Source organism: Triturus cristatus, chromosome 5_1, assembly GCF_964204655.1.
Source record: "Triturus cristatus chromosome 5_1, aTriCri1.1, whole genome shotgun sequence".
Lineage (NCBI taxonomy): Eukaryota > Metazoa > Chordata > Amphibia > Caudata > Salamandridae > Triturus > Triturus cristatus.
The window spans coordinates 495,665,561-495,688,070 of record NC_140587.1 but is presented as its reverse complement, the minus strand read 5'-3'; the positions used below and the strand labels follow the sequence as shown (position 1 = coordinate 495,688,070).

Here is a 22,510-nt window from a genome sequence, read left to right as displayed (position 1 = left end):
ACATCTGTTTCTGCATCTGTTCCTACAGCTACTTCTATAGCTGTGTCCACACCTATAGTTGCTGTGTCACGTTCAACGAATCCTTTCACACCCGACACCCCAGATGGGGCTACGGGAGGTGCTAGTAACATTTTTTGTACGCCACCCAGAATGAATAAACTTACTTTTCAAGAGTCAGCACATTCACGTACACCCAAACTCATAAGTGCCCGTACGCTGAAGGAACTTCTTATAGATTGCAGATATGACCCTGTGCCCGGTAAAGAGGACGAAATGACCCTGGCATCATTGCGTATCAGACGAGCCGCAGTGTATTTAGGGAAGTTACCAGGAATGACTGCGCATCTAGATAAAATATACCATTTTGTCCAAACAGGGCGAGATCCAGAATGTATTAACAGAGCTATGGAATACCAGAAAGTAGAGATACAGGGGGAACTGTTACGTTTCCTCATAAATTGTGTGATCAGAAATCAAGACCGACCGGGGGTAAACCCGGAAGCAATGCAAATTCTTACCAGATGGAGCCAGAATATATCAGAAGGGAGACATGATAAGCAAAATTGTATAATAGCCATGTGCCGAAAGATCCGTAAAGAAATAGAACGCCTACACGAAGAGAGATTAGAGGTAGACGAGTTCGAACAAAGCGAGGAAGAAGGGTCAGGACTGCCCGCGAGACAGTCGGACACCATAGCCTATGTAGGTAGAGGAAGATCTTGTAATAGTAATAGATGTCTTACTGACTCGATACGTCCGATATGTCCAGATAATAACAGGAATTTCCAAATACCTATAATTAATATAAGGTCTAACGAGTATTCGTTCCAAACCGCCGACAAACTACTCCGAGAACGAAGGGGTTATAATTTTCTCGATTCTATGGATGAACAAGATTTAGCCAGGGCAGCTGTCCATTGGGTGGACAGTCCCGGAAAATATAGTGATGATACAGTAGCACGCACATTTTTGAATCTCACCCCAGATGAACAGAGGTTAGCTGGGATTTATATGATTCAACAACTCATTATACTATATCGGAGTCAACATTCAGATCCTGGTCCCTTACCTGACATATTGACTGAATTACTTATGAATAGATGGAGAGGTTCAGGTACTAAATTAATTAAAGAAATTCTAGAATCAAGAAAGCAGTATATTCTTTTTGTATGCGCAGAGCATGTCTCATTGCCCGTCAAGGAAAGAACCACGTATCACATGGATAGACAGAATCCCTTACGAGAAGTGCACCCAATAAAGGGCGAGGACAACGAGTTCAAGCGCGTATTTGTATATACGCCCATATCAAAAATAGAATTGTTACAAATGAAGAAAGTGGTACCCAGTCATGACAAAGATCCAGCGGGTTTTCACCGAGAAATTAAAGACATGTTACTCATGGGAGAGTATACCTATCCCGACATTATGACAATATTAAAGGTATTGATGCCTGCTGGTATTTATGAGAAACTCAAGGAAAAAGAGTGGGAGGTAGGAGACCAAAAGATAGAATGGTCAGTGTTAGAAGCGGAAGAAAAGGCCCGAACTGCAGGAGCAGGACTTGGGGATAAAACTAAAGCACTACCAGGTTTATTAGTACAGGTACTGCCACGTTTATTAACTACGAAAAAGGAAGATTGGGGTACAATTTCAGCCTGTAAGCAGAAGCAAGATGAAGACACTAGTGATTACTATGCCCGATTTGAAAAATGTTTTGGTATAAATAGTGGCATAAAAGCAAGTAGCGAATCATACCCACATCTGTTCGTAACAAAATTAGTAGAAAATGCCCTGCCCCAAGTAAAGAATAGAGTATTAAAATTCGAGAGTACCTGGCAAGGTAACACTCCATCACAAATGTTACAAATGTTACAGTACCATCACAATAGAATTAGAGAGGAACAAGAACATGAACACAGACGCATGAAAGACACGAAAATGAAAATGCTAGTTTCCCAGACAGTTCCAGCTGAAGGACATAAAAAGGGTATGACACATTCCGATTCAGCAGGACCTGTAAAAGGGACATGCAATTATTGTAAAAAGCCAGGTCATTACGTACACGACTGTCCAGTTTTAAAACATAATATCGCCATAGGTAAAACACAAGAAAGATCACGGCCACTTAGACAAGATCAGAATGAACAAGGAGCTCCGCAGCATGCACAGGCCATGCCAGCCGCACAACAGTCTATACAGTTTGTGCCAGCTGCACCAGCGCTGCCTGTTGCTGCCACACAGACAACAACACGACAAATGTATCAGACCGCACAGTATGAATATCCTGAGTACCAGCGTTACGCATGAACAAGCCTAGAGAGGGAAGTTGACTTACCCCTTATCGAGATCCCTGTAGATCAAGAAGGACCTTATATACATAGTGAATTATTAGGCCAAGACAGAAAATTGTTACTTGATACAGGGGCAAGTCGAACAACTATAAAACGTAGTGAAGTTCCAGGGGCACCCCTCTCAGGCTCACAGAATATTTCCCTTGGTTTTTCAGGAAAACCTATTGTTAATGAAGTATCACAGCCTCTTCCACTTACGATAGGACCTCTGACCCGAACTACAGATTTATTGCTTACTAAATCATGTCCAGAAAAACTTGTTAGGAATAAAAACACTGAAAGCTCTAGGAGCCATAATATGTTGTTCTCCGGAAGGAGTAAGGTTGTTTTTACGTGATTTTAAAGGTCACTATGTGTCTAGAGACATGGATCCCCGACTGCAGACTTTACCTACACATCTATGGGCACAAGGCCCTACTGATGTTGGTTGCATGAATATTACACCATATCGAGTCACATTAAAGGCAGGAGTGGTGCTACCACGAATGCGACAATACAAGTTACCACCAGATGCTGTAGTGGCTTTACTACAAATCATTGACGAACTTATTACCCAAGGAGTGGTTGTGGAAACCGACTCCAATGTATGTAATTCACCGATAATTCCGATTCTTAAACGAACAGATCCAAAGGCCCCGCCAGTCTATCGATTGGTTATTGATCTGCGCGAGTTAAACAAATGCATTGTGCCACAATTCCCTGTGGTCCCAGATATCTCGTCATTACTGACAGCTATTGATTCCGAAGCAACATTCTTTACTGTAATTGATCTCAAGAATGCCTTTTTCAGCGTCCCAATAGATCCGGAAAGCCAATATTTGTTCGGATTTAGTTTAAATGGACGTAGCTTTAAATTCACACGCGCACCTCAAGGATTTACAGAAAGCCCCAGCATCTATAGCCAAGCACTGAAACGAGAACTAGACAGTATCCACATGCCAGTTAACACTGCTCTGCTTCAATATGTCGATGATCTGCTGATCACCGCGAGAAGCGAACCGGAATGTGAAAAAGCATCACTGACAGTTTTACAATTTCTAGCCGAAAAGGGGCACAAGGTGTCCCCTTCTAAGCTGCAATTCTGTGTCCAGCGAGTTATTTATCTTGGACACTCGCTGTCCAAGGAGGGAAGGCAACTTACACCCGACCGCATTCAGTTAATAGCTAACATGCCAATACCCAAGACGCAAAAGGAGGTGCGGGCTTTCATAGGCCTCACTTCATATTGTAGGCAGTGGATCCCTCAGTATGCATTTCTAGCAAAACCACTCATTCAGTTGACAACACAGGAGGCAGCCACATCGACTGTTCTCCCTTGGACTCAGGAACATACACAAGCTTTTGAAAGCCTAAAGAAAGCTTTATGTCAAGCACCTGTCTTAGCAACACCATGTTACAGAAAGCAGTTTACACTCTTTGTTACAGAACGCGAAGGTACTGCTTTGTCAGTACTCACACAGGAACAAGCAGGAGCACACAAACCATGTGCTTATTTTTCTAGTACATTAGCTCCCGTAGCTCAGGCTTTGCCTGCATGCCTAAAATCAGTAGCAGCGACAGCTTTAGCAATCAGACAAAGCGATGCCATAGTGTTAGGACATCCATTGACAGTTCAAGTACCACATGCAGTAGAGGTTCTTGTAAACAGAACGCAAACACAACACTTGACTATAGCGCGACTTACAGGGTACGAACTTACATTGTTTCAGCCACATATAGAAATCAGACGCTGTAACACATTGAATCCTGCCACACTTTTGCCAGTAACCGGAACAGACCCACTAGCTCATGACTGTATTGAAGTTATTACTATAACGACGAAACCCAGACAAGACTTAACCGATGTCCCATTGTCAGATCCAGACCTGACATTGTATGTAGATGGTTCATGTATGAGAACAAATACAGGAGAATTAGTGGCTGCTTACGCAGTCACAACAGATACTGAAATCATTGAAACTAATCGTATAAATACTTTGTCAGCTCAAGCCGCAGAGCTCATCGCTCTGACACAAGCCTGTATTCAAGCCACAAGTAAAAAAGTCAACATATACACTGATTCACGTTATGCATTCGGAGTTGTACATGACTTCGGCGTGCTGTGGCGAGAGAGAGGTTATTTAACTTCCCACGGTGCCCACGTTCAGCACGGACCCCTCATTCATGCCTTATTAGATGCAATACATCGACCCACTGCAATATCAATTATGAAATGTAAGGCTCATACGAAGGTTACTGATATCATTTCCCAAGGCAATGATCTAGCCGACAGAACAGCTAAACAGACTGCTCAAACTCAAACCCCCGACATGATAAAGACAATAGTCCCGACACCGACACAGTGTATGACAGTTAAAGATCCTACTCTTGACGTAATTGACATACAGACACATGCTACACCAGACGAAATAAAGAAATGGACTGAATTAGGAGGGATCCAAACGGACCAAGGATGGATGATGAAGGAAAAGTCTGTATGGTTCCTTCCTGATTCAATGGTCCAAGTTATAATTAACACTATACATAGTCCAGCACATCTAGGAGAAAAAGCTATGCTAGACAGCATTCAACACATTTGGTTCAATAAACATTTACGAGCAGCAGCCAAACAAAAAGTCCGTACCTGTATGATCTGTTGTCAGTTTAACCCAGGAAAAAGCGTTCCCGTAGAACAGGGTGGATTTCATCCTCCTGATCACCCTTTTGAAGTGCTCCAGATGGATTATATCCAGATGGAACGATGTCGAGGATTCAAATATGTTCTCGTAGTTGTCTGCGCTCTGTCCCGTTGGACGGAGGCATACCCGGTTTCAGATTACACTGCCCCGACTACTGCCAAACAGTTGGTTCGAGAATTCTTCCCACGATACGGTTTACCACGTGTTGTTCACTCAGATAACGGCCAGCCGTTCTCATCCGAATTAATGAAACATGTTTCACTTTTGTTAGGTTATCAGTGGAAATTCCACTGTGTCCGACACCCCGAAGCAGCAGGTCTTGTAGAAAGACATAATCAGATACTGAAAATCAGATTGTCCAAAATATGCAGAGAGAAAGGTGTCGACTGGGTAGTAGCGTTACCAGTTGCACTCTTCTACATGAGAATGGTAGCACACTCTCGAACAGGGCTATCCCCGTATGAGGTGATCTTTGGTAGACCACCAAATATGTGGGGGACGCCTATACCACGCAAAATAACTGATGTTGACTGTAATATGCTGACAGATTACTTGGCTTCCTTGATGTCTGCACTACAATCTTGTCGTTCACAGGTAGCTGCAGCCTTTCCCGACAACACTGAGGTGAAACCCCATGACGTAGTTCCGGGTGATCTCGTATTTGTGAGAAATTTCGACCGAAAGACTCAGCTGGAGCCCAGGTGGAAGACACCCAAGTTGGTTCTGCTCACTACAAGGACAGCCGTGAAGATCGAGGGCCGCAAGGGCTGGATTCATTCAAGTCATATCAAGAAATTTCATGGACTATCCTCGGATATAGACATTGTGCCCTGCACTCCCTCACAGACTGATTCAAAACTTCCTTTGGTTGAAAAGACTAAAACCGAACTCTATAAAGTAAAATTGAGGCCTAGAACGTCAGACAATTTGATTGTTTAAGTCCTCTCCAAGGTGAAGCGGTTGAATTTGTCTCTGACATGTATCCTCTAGACCTGAATCATGGACAGTCGCGGAAAATGTTGAAACGACAGGCGTATTGTAAATCACTGCGTAGCCATTGCATAGTGACATTAATAATCTTGTTTTCTTTAAGTCTTTTAATAATTACTGCAAGTATATTGTTGCACATATATTACCCTATTGCCAGAAACGTTTACAATGTTACCGCAGAACATTCTTTTAGTGACCTACCGCCGCATGAATTGTCTTATAGACTTGCGCTGCGCAATAACACTTTCATTAGTATGTTACATCATTCCCATCAGACTAGTAATGCCACCAATTGTTGGGTGTGTGGTCGGCTCCCTCCCTATCAGAATTATGAAGGAGTCCTGCCATTCTTTCCACACCCATTTACACATAATGGCTCCTGTGGAGCATGGTTTAGTTTAATCAATTCCATAGACTCAGACACAGCAGTTTACCAAGATCATTGGGTATGGGGAAACCTGAACCTAGTTTTACTCAAGGTCTGCTACCCTGACAAGGAGGGTCGCCCCAAAAGAACAGGAACTGATCTAGAAAATGAAGTATATGGATTAGGTAATTTTACACCTAATCTCATGATTCTAAATGTCGTATCCGAAGTTGAACTAGTTTTACCCACCATGTCAGTATTCCCAGCGAAAGGTGAATTGTGTGTAAGAAAGGTTGGTTCCATACATATGGGCCATAGTAAATGCACTACTATAGTAGAATTCAGTGATCAAGGCAAATCTTCATTTAGAGCTTATCGCCACTCCTACTTTATATGTGGTCAGACTGCATATATGCGTCTACCTCTAGATTGGGATGGTACCTGCTACATTGCATTCCTTTTGCCACCTGTTTTCCTAGCTCCTCCTGATTATTATAGAAATATTCATTTAGTACACAACAGAGAGCGGAGAGATCTCCCAATTGTCGATTACACTGAAACAGCATGGGAAAAATACACAGATTTCAATAAAGGCATCTTTCCCTATATAGGTACTGTTACTAATAGTAAGCTGATACGTAGATTAACTAGAACCCTTGAAGCAGTAGTGAATGAAACTATTTCCGCCTTAGGCAATTTAACAGAAGAGCAGTCTGCTATGCGGATTGTTGTGCTTCAAAATCGTCTTGTCCTTGACGTCATCCTGGCTGATAGGGGCGGAGCTTGTAGGGTCATCGGATCAAGCTGCTGCGTATTCATACCAGAAAATTCGCCATCTGTATATAAAGCTATAACTCGCCTTCATAAGATTGTAAGCCAGATACACCAGAACCCAGGCACTTGGACTTGGTCCGGTTGGTTTTGGAGTGTATTATCTACCTTTGGATGGAAGGTCCTATCTTTCCTAGGTATTGGCCTTCTCATACTATTCAGTTGCTGTCTATGTCTACAATGTGGACCAGCGATCTGTGGCCTGTGTGCCCCATCGTGTATTCCACCACCAAGATCTCATTCGTCACGGAAGAAGAAAGAAGAACAAATGATGCTATATGAACAGATCAATGGATTGATGAAGATTGATATCTCTTGACGGGCAAGTAGGGGACAAGGAGGGAATGTGGAAATATGGATTTTTCTGGTCGGTTATGTCCCCTATCTTGGACCCCAACGGTTCTATGTGCATGTTACAAGTACATGTATGTTCCCTCCAGTTCCAGTTATGGAGACGCAAATACATGTGCGTCCACCGTTAACATGTCCTCTGTCAGATACGCCATGAATAGGCCGGATATTCCATTCCTAAGTACGAAAGGCCACCGGCTTTATATGGTTCACTTATGCCATTTTACAGTCCAGGCAAGTAGGCCCTGATTCTGACATCAAAACTCTTGCCTTCTGTCTCTGAAACCTCGAGTCTGAGCCTGCATCTGTGACCATGAACTTTGTCTCATTCTCTGCGCGGCTCACGAAGCCTGACATCAGCCTATTCTCTGCCAAGAACTGTATTTCACCTTCGAATTATCTGCTTCCCCCTCAGCCGATGCATTCCTGCCTAGTAGTTTAAGTAAACATTCTTCCAGTTACCAAGCAAAAGGCCCGGCTTCTCTGTCCTCATGCAAGTAATTCATAGCCCTGTTACCATGGAATATTCCTATCCCCTCGCATTTAGTGTAGACACTTAGACGCTTGTACACGCACGCACAGTCAGTATAGAATAGATTCTGTCCGAGAGTCCTTCTTTTGTGGATAACATAGTTCTTTAAACATAGGATGTTAGATATGATTTGGGATTAGGTTGACTTGACCCCCCAGACTTTTCGTCTCCACATGTAGAGCTAAACGTCAAGTCCCCTTCACCCCCTAGTTGCACGTCAATCACACGTCATGTTGCTGCGCGCGCATCTATGCCAAGTATTATCTTATAGATCCACCTATATGTGACATCATAACCAATTATGTTCCTTTTTACTCCTTGTTCCACCCATTTTTGGTTACGCAGATAAATCGTCATTTTCCTTATCAATTGTTACGCCTATTGCATTCGCTTCATTGTAATGTATGATCTATAAAAGTCATTTCATGTCAATAAAGTATGTACTTCACTTCCTGAACCTCCGTGGTGATGGAACTTGGAGCAACCGATTATAATCGATCATTGGAATAAAGCCCATTCCGAACCTCTAATACCACGGATTCTGCCTCTCATTTTACTGAGCTATTTTATTATGTTTCTGTATCAAATTAAGTCCCGGTAAAGGAATTTTATTTACCACAAAGGCCTGAGCAAGGCTCAACTGAGTCCCTGGTTTAAGATTGTTAATTTTCATCTAAGCGACTTGGGCCTGGGAGAATACTAGAATAATCCAACCACTATTAGAGAGGGCGAAAAGGCCAGAGTCAAAGCCGCCTTCTGGAACAGAAATGCCATTGAATGCCACGGTAAGGCTAAGTCTGTGGGTCTGGTGGTCTGGTGTAAGAATTTCTAGCCTGTAAACCCACCCCTGCAAAAGAGCTATTTCTATATCAGATCCAACCCAACCACCTATAGCTCGCGCAATATTTATAAAAAATTAGGTTGGTAACACTGTTAGTCAACAAATTTACACATAATTGGAAAACCTATCAACCGATATCAGCAGCATGTATGTTCTGAACTATGCAAGTGAGGATACTGAACATGTGCTATTTTTCTGCCCCAAATATGATAGGCCCAGGTGGAATTAGCTCAAACCATGGTGCTCTGCCATTGGAGTGAGACACCACCAGGAGGCTTACTGAATTTTGCACACAAACACAATCCCAGTTACAGCCTTTGGAATCAGCCGATTCCTATATGCATTAGGGCTATCTAGGAAAAAGGTGTGAGTCTTGTTCTAAACATTGAAGGCACCCCTCTAAGAGCTCAGCCCAGGTTGTTTAGAGTTTCAATGAGAGTTATGCGCTGAAAACTTAACAACTGTTTTCATGAAAATAATATGCTGCTATATTTATGTTTTTAATTCCTTTTGTAATAATGACTCCCGGAACCAATGTTGAATTGATGTACATTTTGAATGTTTTTATTTATTTTTTACAAGGAATTTTTTTATTCATGTAATGTCTTTTTTTAATGTTTGAAGTGTTTGATGGGCAGGCGCCTGAAATAAATTTGATGATGATAAACATTCCATTTTATTATTTCTAGGTTAAAAATACATTTAAAAAAATATTTGCATTTATATTTTTCATTAACATATTTAAAAATAATTGTTTTAAGAAACATTATATTTTCCATATACTTTTCCATTGGGAGATCTTTGTCACGGTTGGGCTGATCTCCCCTATGCATGCAAAGTTACTAAGAGTAATTTTCTATTTATTGAGGTGGTGGTGACCTGTTAAGTCTATACCTAGGTATAAATCAATACTTCGACTTAAATAAACGTGTATACTTACTTAGCGAATGGGCTCTGTAGACTCTCACATTAAAAGAAACGTTTGTACATTACAGTCAGGCTTTGCATCAATCAAAAGCAGTCCACTTTATTTTGAGATCTCTTTCTTTTGAAAAACCTTAAACACCATACTAGAGCATAAATTGGGAAGCAAACTAACTCTTCCTTGCATTCCAAATATGAAATAAAAATTGCAAATTGTTATCTGTCCTAATTTACGATTTCTTATTTGGATATTTGTACACGAGCCCCCCAGTTCCATATTCTAGGGGGTAAACGCGAGAAGAACTAGTATGCAGGCTTAGTTTTCATCCAGTGGTGTAGAGTGGAAGCCTGGAGTGCATAGCATTCTGTGTTTTGGAGTCTATGCTGAAGTTCATTCATTGGCGTTGTTTTAGAAAAGAGCTGATATGATTTGATTTTTTTTAGGGGAATGCATGCAGCTTGAAGGGATCCCGTGAGAGATACAATTGTATTTCTTGGTAGGGGTGTGTGAAATTCTGTGTGAAATTCTCATGATTTGTTTTTGCATAATTATGTAAAATTTGGGAAAATACTACAAAGTTACAAGTAATTATTCAATTTAGTATTGTATTTTAGTGTGAAATACGTCCTGTCGGTTTTAGATTCAAGAACGCATATTGTAGTAAAAAAAAATGTGCAAAAGAATAGAAGCATTGTGATAAACAGCCACTAGCGTTCCGTTTTTCCTGTGTGTTCATGGTACATTTTTACATTGAATGGTGTGTTTTTGTTACATTTTTGTTGTGAATGGCACATAATCACATTAAGTAGCATGATGACGTTATTTACCAAAGTTATGTGAATTGCGCCAGGGTAATTAACATTTTATGCAGGCCTAGTTTTTGGTAGGCCAGCGAGTAGAGAATTGCCTCAATAGAGGTCGATAAGCACTAAGGCTTGGGCTGCCATCCTCAGATCTACAGGAGACCTGATGGTTTTAATCTTCCTTAGCAGATGGAGTTGGTAGGAAGCAGTTGTTGCCAGGCTATTGACATGTTCATTCAGGCTTAAGTTTGAATCAAGTGTGAAGTCCAGAAAATTGGCAAAAGGTGTCATAGAGAGTGGACTAGTCAAGGGAAGTCATTGGTGTACTGAAGCAAGAATTCATAGGTTTCAGAGAGAAGGCAGACTTCCACTCTAATAATTTACCTATTAAGATTTTAAAGTTGCAATGTGATGGACACTTTGAGGATTTATTTATTATTTCCACTTATAGAGCGCACAGCTACCCAATGGGTTTCCCGGTGCTAAGCATAGTTAAAGATGCAGCTGGGTGTCATGTGCTGATCGGTGTATGTAAATGTGCTCATCTTGGATTATCACACTCAGTGGTTCCATGCATAGATTAAATAGGTGTGGTGAGAGAATTGATGCTTCAGGTATGTTGCAGATTATTTAATAAGAGGATGATTCATGTCAGTCGAGTACCCATTTTTGAGGATACAATGTTGAGGAGGGATGTTTGAATGATGGTGTTGAAAGCTGTTGACAGTCTAATAGGACTAAAAAACAGGTGTCAACCTTATCTCTAATTGTTTGAATGTCAACGAGGACCTGAAGTCATTTTCTTTCTACGAAGGTTAGTTTGGTACCAAGCCTTTCAGCTGTGGAGGTTGACTGGGTTGAGATCAGACAGGCAAATGGGGATATTGAGGTAGAGGATAACTATGGCCATGAGTTAAAGCAGAAGGCATAATTCTTCAAGAGTCATTAGGAATCATAGCTGTTCTCATATTGTAAATGTAGCTGGGAACCTTGTCATTAGCAGAAAACAATTCTTACTCAGCTGTAAAACCTCTAAAAATGGATATCTTTGTGGACATGAGGAGTACTAGGTAGATTTCTGGCAGATCACCTTCCACTGTTGTAGAGTCATGCTTGTAATTGTCATGAAGGGCAAATGTGATCTGAGCTGGAGTAGTAAGCAAGAAAACATCTATGAAATGTTGAGTGACTCAGGTGGGTCATGTTAGTTGTATGATTTATGCCAAGTTCATTACCACCAGCAAGAGGCTAAATGCTAGTCGCTGAAGACCTTGGTAAGTTGACAGAGGCTAAAAGGAAGGCTAGACCATTCTTGTCCCCAGAATCGGAATTACATGTCTTTTACAGATAGCCGAGGGGCAATTAACTCATCACTTCTTTCTGACGATACTTCGGAGAGCACCATTAACCCCTCTTTCTGATGATACCCACTAGTACTTCAGAAGGCCTTCCCCACTGATGGATGTTTAGCTGCTCCAAATGAATTGGCAGATGGCTGGTTGACATCGCCCCAAAGTAGACAGTAGTTTGGTGACCCATGCCACATACTTTAATTTACAACAGATGCCACATGGGTTAAAAGTACCGAGATATCTTCCATATGAACTTTACCTCTTCAGTGTATTGTGTAAGACCATTGTTATGTAGTAAAAAACAATAAAAATGTTTTGGTGGTGATCTCAATAGCAGTAGAATGCTCAAATTGACAGCAAATGAATCCTGGGACTGTTGAGTTATCAGTGTTATTAAGTGAAATGTTGAGATCTGTGTCTGGAGTGCCAAATGTTAGTGGAGAGGAGAGACCAAGGTAATATAGGCCACACTTTTTAGCCACAGTCGTGTTCTGGGATTTCTAGTCCCTGGGACCAATAATGAACATAGCCTTTACTAGTGGTGGGAGTCTTTAAATCAGTGGAGCTATATATAGGTTGTTCTGAAACATATAAATTGGGCTCTGTGGCAGGAATATTATTGGTAGAGGATCATGCATGAATTGTAAAGTCAAATGCAAAAACAACAATTGATGGACAGAATGCAGAACAATGTCATACATTCACCCCAGTACAGAGATCTGGGCCTAAATCCATCGTTTTTTTGCTCACCATGCCATTCCAGTTTGAACCCAGCCATATGCAAATCAGTCTTGACCCTGTGCCCCATGGGAACAGTCCAGCCCGAACTGCCAAGCCAGGTCCTCCCTGGACTGGAAACAAGCATCCTAGGACCGGTTTCGGGCTTTCAGCCCTCGTCAGCCAGGATAGCCTGATTCCAGTGGCATGGAGAGCAAGGGACTCACGTCTGAGCATACCCTTCCCACTCGGGGTGACAAATGCAAAAACAAGAATTGATGGACAGAATGCAGAACAATGTCATACATTCACCCCAGTACAGAGATCTGGGCCTAAATCCATCGTTTTTTTACTCACCATGCCATTCCAGTTTGAACCCAGCCATATGCAAATCAGTCTTGACCCTGTGCCCCATGGGAACAGTCCAGCCCGAACTGCCAAGCCAGGTCCTCCCTGGACAGGAAACAAGCATCCTAGGACCGGTTCCGGGCTTTCAGCCCTCGTCAGCCAGGATAGCCTGATTCCAGTGGCATGGAGAGCAAGGGACTCACGTCTGAGCATACCCTTCCCACTCGGGGTGACAAATGCAAAAACAAGAATTGATGGACAGAATGCAGAACAATGTCATACATTCACCCCAGTACAGAGATCTGGGCCTAAATCCATTGTTTTTTTGCTCACCATGCCATTCCAGTTTGAACCCAGCCATATGCAAATCAGTCTTGACCCCGTGCCCCATGGGAACAGTCCAGCCCGAACTGCCAAGCCAGGTCCTCCCTGCTGGACTGGAAACAAGCATCCTAGGACCGGTTTCGGGCTTTCAGCCCTCGTCAGCCAGGATAGCCTGATTCCAGTGGCATGGAGAGCAAGGGACTCACGTCTGAGCATACCCTTCCCACTCCGTCCATCATTTCCTTTGGTATTGCTTTGTTCGCCATAAGTTGGCAGGGTATGCTCAGACGTGAGTCCCTTGCTCACTTTGCCACTGGATTCAAGCAAGCCTGGCTGAAGACGGCTGAAATGCCAGAAACCGGTCCTAGGAAGCTTGTTTCCTGTCCAGGGAAGACATGGCTTGGCAGTTCGGGCTGGACTGTTCCCATGAGGCACAGGGTCAGACTGATTTGCATATGGCCATGTCTGAACTGGGGTGGCAGAGTGGGCTAAAGAACGGTGTTGGATTAAACCCAGATCAGTTGACTGGGGGTGAGTGCTTGCAATGTTCAACACTCCGTCCATCATTTCCTTTGGTATTGCTTTGTTCGCCATAAGTTGGCAGGGTATGCTCAGACGTGAGTCCCTTGCTCACTTTGCCACTGGATTCAAGCAAGCCTGGCTGAAGACGGCTGAAATGCCAGAAACCGGTCCTAGGAAGCTTGTTTCCTGTCCAGGGAAGACATGGCTTGGCAGTTCGGGCTGGACTGTTCCCATGAGGCACAGGGTCAGACTGATTTGCATATGGCCATGTCTGAACTGGGGTGGCAGAGTGGGCTAAAGAACGGTGTTGGATTAAACCCAGATCAGTTGACTGGGGGTGAGTGCTTGCAATGTTCAACACTCCGTCCATCATTTCCTTTGGTATTGCTTTGTTCGCCATAAGTTGGCAGGGTATGCTCAGACGTGAGTCCCTTGCTCACTTTGCCACTGGATTCAAGCAAGCCTGGCTGAAGACGGCTGAAATGCCAGAAACCGGTCCTAGGAAGCTAGTTTCCTGTCCAGGGAAGACATGGCTTGGCAGTTCGGGCTGGACTGTTCCCATGAGGCACAAGGTCAGACTGATTTGCATATGGCCATGTCTGAACTGGGGTGGCAGAGTGGGCTAAAGAACGGTGTTGGATTAAACCCAGATCAGTTGACTGGGGGTGAGTGCTTGCAATGTTCAACACTCCGTCCATCATTTCCTTTGGTATTGCTTTGAATTGTAAAGTCCACACCTATTATCAGATCCACACAGCAGACCTTATATATGGTCTGTACCTGTGGCAGTATTTTAGGACGTCCAGCCCGATATCAGACAAAGGCGGAACTCCTGGCACTTTGAAATGAGTGGAACTGTGGTGTGTCCTAAAATGTACATGCTGGGCATGGCAGAAATGACATTTGTTGATCTGAATTTGAGGAATCACACATGGTAGTCTAATACCCACCAAGCAGACATTTTCTCTATTGGACACCATGTGGGACTCGCCTGCACTCAAAGTTCCAAGACCCATTTCCACTGTAGCCTGTGCCCCTGGTTACAGATATAACTCTTCAAATCATATTATAAATGGTGGTGCCTTGTGTAGTGTACACACGTGAAGGCATTCCCAGATGCAACTTGTGAAATCTTGGTTAATGCACACTAGACCACAGAGCTGGCCTGGCGTGCTGTTGGGCCTTTTGGAAGCACAGATGAACTATGCATTTTAAAGGTGTATTTGCAGACGTCTGGATAAATGACAATTTACACTCACAATGACCCTTAGGAATGAAAGAAGAGGAAATCTAAGCTTTAGGGACAATTAATGACTAGATAATTCAAGCTAAGAACCAATTGGGTTAGGCTTATTGCAATGTCCCTGATTTACAAGAGCTCTGAGAGTCGTTTAATCACAATGGCTTCAAGATTGGCCAGAATGCACTGTGTTTTCAAGAAAAAACACCACTTGCTTTGCAGCAGCTTACACCTGCCCTGTTGCCCCCAAATGGATCACAACAACATAACTAGAGTAATGAAGCCTCATGTTGGTTAGCAAATAAAAGTAAATCGGTGGCTGATCTGTTTCCCAATGGATCTTTGCTGGACATCTCTATTATGCAATCTTAACAACTTATTAAATCTATGGTGGTGTCTTCTTCAGAGAGACTTATCGCAATTCAGCAACTGGAAAGAAAATATGAAAATGTTTGTTTATACTGGCATTCGAAAATATGTATACAGAGAAATTCCTGTGCAATTGTGCACCTATTAGCAACATAATGCTACAAGTGAATGAGAACATATCACACATGTTAAGTAGACCTAAGAGAGTCCTCTACAAAAGGAGAAATCCCGTGAAAAAGTTGAGAATGTCTACATTCGGAGGAAGTTTCCAAGGCTATTGGGGCATTACGCTCTGGGAAGGCCATGGGCCCAAGTGGCGTCCCAATCGAGCTCTACAAGACGGTCTCATCAACACTGGCTCCCTATCTGATACGAATGTACGATGAAAGTGCAGAACAGGGGAGTTTGCCGGAGACTCAAAGATTGGCTAATATCGCTGTCATATACAAAGAGGGGAAACCCCGAGATCAATCCAGTTCCTATCGACCAATTTCCCTCCTTGACCCTGAGGTCAAAATCCTAGCTAATCTCCTGGCCCTTCGCATATTACCCCACCTCCATAAATTGATACACCCAGATCAATCGGGTTTTATGCCGACAAAAAACACGATGCTCAATCTACGCCGCCCCTTTGGGGTTTTGGGCAGGGCCTCCACCATACAGGAAGACACAGTAATCGTATCTTTGGATGCTAAAATGGCGTTTGATGTGATGGAGTGGCCCTTTCTATTTGCCTCCCTGGAAAGATATGGCTTTGGCCCACGCTTTATGGCCTGGGTGCGTTTATTATATACCAAAACTTTGGCCTGAGTTTCCGTTAATGGTGGCAGGTTGGCAATCTTTAAGCTGGGGAAGGGCACGAGGCAGGGCTGCCCCCTGTCGCCGCTGCTTTTCGCTCTGATGCTGGAACCCCTGGCGGTGTGGATTAGAGGAGACCGGTCTATCCGGGGGCTGAATTGGGCCCTGGATTGGTCGGATAGAATATCACTCTATGCTGATGATGTTCTCTTATATCTGGCCAGGCCTCAGTTTTCGCTCCATGCAGTGCTCCACATTTTAGCCCTTTTTTAAAAATACTCGGGCTATACCATCAATTGGGACAAATCCTTGGTGTATGTCCTCAGTGGAGACCCCCCACGGCTTCCTCCGGGATGTACGGCCCGTATTGTTACGATGGCTTCGGTTATTTGGGCATTTATGCCACAGGGAACTCCGATGTCTTCTATAGGAGAAATCTCCTTCCTCCCCTGCAACGCCGCCGGGCAGACGTGCAGCATTGGAGGACGCTACCCCTCACTCTACTCGATAGAGCTGCCCTCTTCAAAATGATGGCACTCCCCCGGTTTTTATACGCCCTGCAAAATGCGCCCTACCCTATCCCACCACAATATCTTTTAACGATTGATTCTGAGGTTCGCTCACTGCTATGGGATGGTGGCACTCCCCGCATCGCCTTAACAAAACTTTTACGCAGTTGGTATGATGGCAGTATTGCACTCCCTGCAATCAAAACTTATTAGTGGGCCTCGCAATTGGTGGCCCTCAATCACTGGGCCCACCGCCCTATCACGGATCCAGCGTATAGAATGGATCGATTCAATGTAGCGGCTGGCAACTATCTCAGAGCACTATATGGAGGGCCTAAGAATGTACCATTTTTTCCGCCCACTTCTACCACCGTCTCACTCTGGCATACGGCCACGGCCACGTTGGGTTGGAAGGGTAAAATCTCGCGAGCCACTCCGTTGCTGGAATCCTGTCATCTGGGGATGCTGTCGAGTCTACCCGGTTTTGATAAATGGGATTTGATTGGCCTTTCAGCGGTTGGGGACATGTGGGTGAGGGGTGCGGTGGATCCATTCAATGACTTAAGGGCAAAATATCAATTGCAGGAAGGGGAGACTTTCCATTATTTACAAGCACACAGTGTGCTAAATAAAGCCATTCCCAAGGGCTCCTATCTGCCTGTTTCATCACCTTTAGAGGACTGACTCCATGATGATTATCTCCCGGACAAGGCCGTTTCCCAAACTTACCGCAAGATTATTAACAACTTACCGGAACCACTTGACAAACTCCGCATGAAGTGGGTGGACGATCTAGGGGACATACCAGACGAGGACTGGAGGGAGGCCGTGGCATCCCCCAGGGAGGTAGCAATCCGATCCCACTTTAAGCTTATACAACTTAAAGCCCTTCATAGGGCGTATTACACCTCCACGGCGCTAGTCAAAATGGGTTTAATTACTTCCCTTCTCTGTCCACGCGGGTGTGGGTCCTTGGGTACCTTTTTACATCAGTAGTGGGCTTGTCCCATCCTCCAACACTATTGGACTGAGGTTTTCTCTACCATGTCCCGGGTATGTCTGAAGTTGATAGATTCAGCCCCTAAGCTCTGTCTCCTAAACATTTGGGATGCCAGCAATCTTAATCTTACCGAACAACTATGGGTCTCCTTGGGCTGTATTGTTGCAAAACGGAATATTGCCAGAACATGTAAGGGGGGAGCAACACCAAAACGCTCAGACTGGGCGAGGGACATGGACTGGTGCATGCAGGCCGAAAGGGTGATATACGAAAGTAGAGGCTGCCCAGGTAAATGGACAAAGGTTTGGGGCCCTTGGAACGAGGATAGAGGATTTCTATGTACCCCTTTTGCTGTTGACGCCACCTACAGTGTGGACAGGGAGTCACCTTAAAGATTATCATCATTGTGTGCTCATATTGTCATTGCTGCTATTTTCTTTTCATTTTTGGGTATATTTGAGAGATGTTTATCCTAGATGATGTGCTAATCCGGGAGACTGCTTGTTTTTGTTTTGTTTTTTGTTGTAAAGTTGTCTTATGTCTTCTTAATAAAAAAAGATTTATAATAATAAAAAAAGAGAATGTCTACATTGTTAGAGACAGTGGCAGAAATGTTGAGTGATAAACCTCTGATTTGTAGAGCTATTGATCAAGCAACACCATTAGTTAAAATTCTAGTCCAGGTCTCTCCTTTAAGGAACAGAAGGACTTTGTCATTCATTATTAGCCCTTTGCCACTCTATTGCCTTCACTAAAGATCTCAACATTCCAGTGTTCTAATAGACAATATTTCCTTAGGCTTAAAGAACAGATCATGGCTGGTGTGCCTGGCAAGTCATTTTCATGACATTGGCGCATATATTTTTATGAACCATGCATAACTTCTTGGAAATCAAGGAGTGGCTTAAGCAGAGTGAATTTCCTAGACTGGCAAGTGATTGAAAATCCAGGGAACTTGTTGAAAGCTCAGCCTACTTTCATTAATTGATAAAGACAGCTTGGTGTTAACAATATTTACTGTTTATGAGAATGTCTGTATAAGACCATACTCTCAAAGTTCAGAAAGGCCTTTCTACCTTCGGCTGCATCTAGAACTTCCATTAGCTCTATTGAAATACCTGAGCAGAAGTGTTCTTGTGATGGTTCTGCTCTTGAGACTGTGCGGTACATTATACATTTTGTAGGTATAATTGCAATTTTTTATCAAATAAACAGCTTTAAGTAGTGCAGGATCCACACAATGTGCATTAGTTTTATGATATATACTAATGTAAGCAGAAGGTCCGTTTCCACCCCAGGCTCTGAGAGTCAAGCAGCAATAACATCACTTTGTCTTGTGAGTGGCAGATCAGCAAATGTCAACTTGCCAGTTTTTATTGCTAAAAACTGTAATATCAATTTGTTGGAAATGTTAACTTAACGAACTTTCTGTTAATAAAATAACCTACAATGTATAAAACTCCTGGGAAACTATGACTGTTGCAGAGTCCCAGGAGTTGTGGCATCTTTCGTGAATTTATAGACAGACGTTCACTCAATGTCATTAACCAACACAGCAACATGTCTCAAACCGTTTTTGCGTATCAGGGTCTTAGGGGCTCGTGCGGTCGGTATCCATATGGTAGGTGTAGATAACCAACCCTGAGCTTTCGGACTCACACTCAGGATGATGCAGAAAAACACAATACATTTAAGCCGTGTGTCAAGAATGTCAGTTGGGTTGATCTCTTTTTCTGGCACCCGCGTATTGTATGTAGAATGTAAATGTAAATGTGCTAGTACTTATATAGCGCACAGCTACCCCGGACTGGGGTCTCCCGGCACTGTATTCATACCGCTAGGTAACCCTTCATGGCTTTCCCTGTGAAATGTCCACTCCTGGGCATCCCCAGGGTGAAGCCAGGCATTCCCAGCGCTGTGGGGCCGTTGTGGAGATTAAGCAAGCTATTGCCCAGAGTTGCAGCGTGGGACCCATGATTAGAATAGGCACTGAGGCGAGAATATCCGGTCTGCGGAATTTATAGCCCGAGACCCTGCCGCGACGGGAATCAAACCCTGGTCCCAGACCAGTGCTCTGCATCGAGGTCTGCCGCTCTAACCATTGAGCCACACTTCTCCACAACCGAGATGTCTTTCTGACCAAGCGTTTCTCATGGTCTCTATCTTTCTCTTTTCAGTTTCACCGCTTCCACACAGCACTCGAGAACCGGAGAGTCTGCCTGATCCAATGCTGATTCCTGACCAGGCTTCCATCAGTACCTGTGAGTAGTCCAGACCCCTTGTACTTGTACTGTGCAGCTAGATAACTAATAACAGAGGCTCTAGGCGCTGTTCTTTCGGGGGGTAAGAATCTTCGAGGTGAACATCTGTTTGAGGGTTCAGCTGAGTTGGTCTTGTCGTAATTCAAATATTGAGTGACTTTCCCGATACAAAACTTCAATTTATTCAAAATGTATATATCAACATAACGTATCTATTGAGAATGTCGTTACTTATTGCCAAGATAATTTCCTTATAGAAAAATACTTGTCTTTTTCACCTGTCCACCCTTCTCTGTGTTCATTTTGCTTGAGACTGCCAATATTTACTTTCTTGTACAGCACTTCTCTTAGTTACCATGCCGTGTTTAACAGTGTAAAGAACACTTTGTTAGTTCCTGCCCACAAGCATCTCTGTCAGCACCAAGAGTCGTTTTTATAGCTCCATTGCTTCGTTACTGCAGCTTTCCTACTGAAGTGAGACATTTTCGAAAATGGTCAAGTTATTAAAATATTGGTTAATTAAAATATTGGTTCATTTTGTCAATCTTATAGGGATTGAAATAAATCACGAACTATGATTGTGGCCCTTAGTTGCATAGATTCTTTGAGAAACCTACATAAATCTTACAAATGGGGTGTGTAAGAAGAAGATAAGCTAAAATCCCCACTGAGTAGCTTTACAACTATCTGTGTCTTAAGGGCAAAGCACATACCGCACAGTGGGCATTGAAGCTCTTAAACATTACATTTTGATGGCTGTCTGTTGTCAGTTCAATCGTGTTTAAGAGCTGTCCACTGCTCCAAGTGCTGACTGGAAAGATCAATCAATATCTAGTTTGTGGAAACAGCCTGAAAAAGCAACAGATAACTACTGCTGACCATACACACTTCAGCAAACTTCTAATGCTGTGCTGTTTCCAGACAGGTTATGGCTCTGAATATAACACACCTCCCTCCTAATACAAAACACAAGAATAAATTGCCACTGGGCATAATTCAAACATCTCTTACCTCTACATCTGGCCATATGCATAAAGCTTAATAAACGTCCAGACTAGATAAACCTCCTTCAAGTCAGATGCAGTTTCCTCTGTCTTTAATACTATCTATTCATTCCTGCTCCAAAGAAGTTCCACAGAGCAGACAGGCTTTTTAGCTTGACCTGAATCTTGATTTCTGTACAAAGCAGTTCACTCCCTGAGAAGATTCCTCCTGGTGTTTTTTTATAAAGATAAAACTCAATCTGTGATCATGAGGAACTTCATAGCAAATCAAACTAAGGTTCTTACACACTCTCCATCTAATATTTCCAGCATAGTTCCCGAGATCCTGTTTCAGAGTTATGCTCTACTGCCACAGCAATTCTATAGTATACTACAGACATACAATATGTCAGAAACTGATTCACTTTGTTCCCTCTCTCGCCAAGCTCTTTGTAGGGGCAGTCACGTTCTGCCATCCAAGGGTAAAAGAAAATATCCAGCCACTGAGGTCACAATCCAGTGCAGGGCATGGCACTAATTGCCTGGAAATGGACCATCTGTTCATATGGACCAAGGGCCATATGTAAAAAAAACTATTTTGCATTTGCAAATGGGCAGATTCTGTGATTTGGCCCATTTGCAAATGCAATAGAGCATTTTGGTATATTCGAATCCCAAGTTGTGATTCGTTAACACGTTACCGAATTGCAATTTGGAATTGTGAATACATACCGATTCAGTATTTGGAAGGGCAGTATTTAGGGCATCCCCTCCAAATATGGAATCTGAATTGGAAGTATTAGTGTTTTATGACTGAATTCCAGTCACAAAACATTAATATTTTTCTGACACCTTAAAGGATGTGGTTACCCATTTGTAAATGGGAAGGGTTCCCCATGGGATCACTTCCTCTTTCAGAAAGTTAAAATAAATATATTTTAAGAGAAGGCAGTAGTGCACCACTGCCTGCTCTCAGAAAAATGACATTTGAATGTTTATTTTTCTTTTTTGAAACCCATCCCATATTCCTTTAAGGGGACACACTATATTTATAAGAGGACAGAGGCATATGTTCCCCCTCTCTTGCCTCAATAAGCCCCGGGGACCCCATGCCCTGGGGCGAAATTTCATGAATATGAGGAGGGGGGCCATGCAGCCCCTCTCTCCAAGCCTTTATAGGCCCCAAAGACTCCATCCTCTGAGCCATGTCTTAATTATAGGTGAGTGCCCCAGTGCATTCCAGAGGCACCCACCTAGTAGCAAGTTGTGGGCCTCGGAGGCTCACAGGGGCCTGCGGTCTGAGTCCGTTCGCCACATACTGCAGGAGCCAGCATTGCTCCCGCCCGGAGGAGCAGCTATTTTTGTATGCTCCCTCAAAGAGGGAGCAATCTGTGTTTCCCTCCCTTCACGAGCATAGC

General features: G+C 43.3%; 1 protein-coding gene across 6 annotated transcripts in view; it reads left to right on the top strand.

Annotated features, from left to right (window-relative positions):
* Positions 1–22,510, top strand: part of RALYL (RALY RNA binding protein like) — a 1,712,955-nt gene that overhangs the window by 678,667 nt on the left and 1,011,778 nt on the right. For all 6 annotated transcript variants that reach the window (XM_085605346.1, XM_085605349.1, XM_085605348.1 and 3 more), the window contains one exon: positions 20,026–20,109. In XM_085605346.1, the coding sequence (XP_085461472.1) occupies positions 20,076–20,109 (34 nt within the window). In that variant the 5' untranslated portion in view covers positions 20,026–20,075. The remainder of the gene's footprint in view (positions 1–20,025; positions 20,110–22,510) is intronic.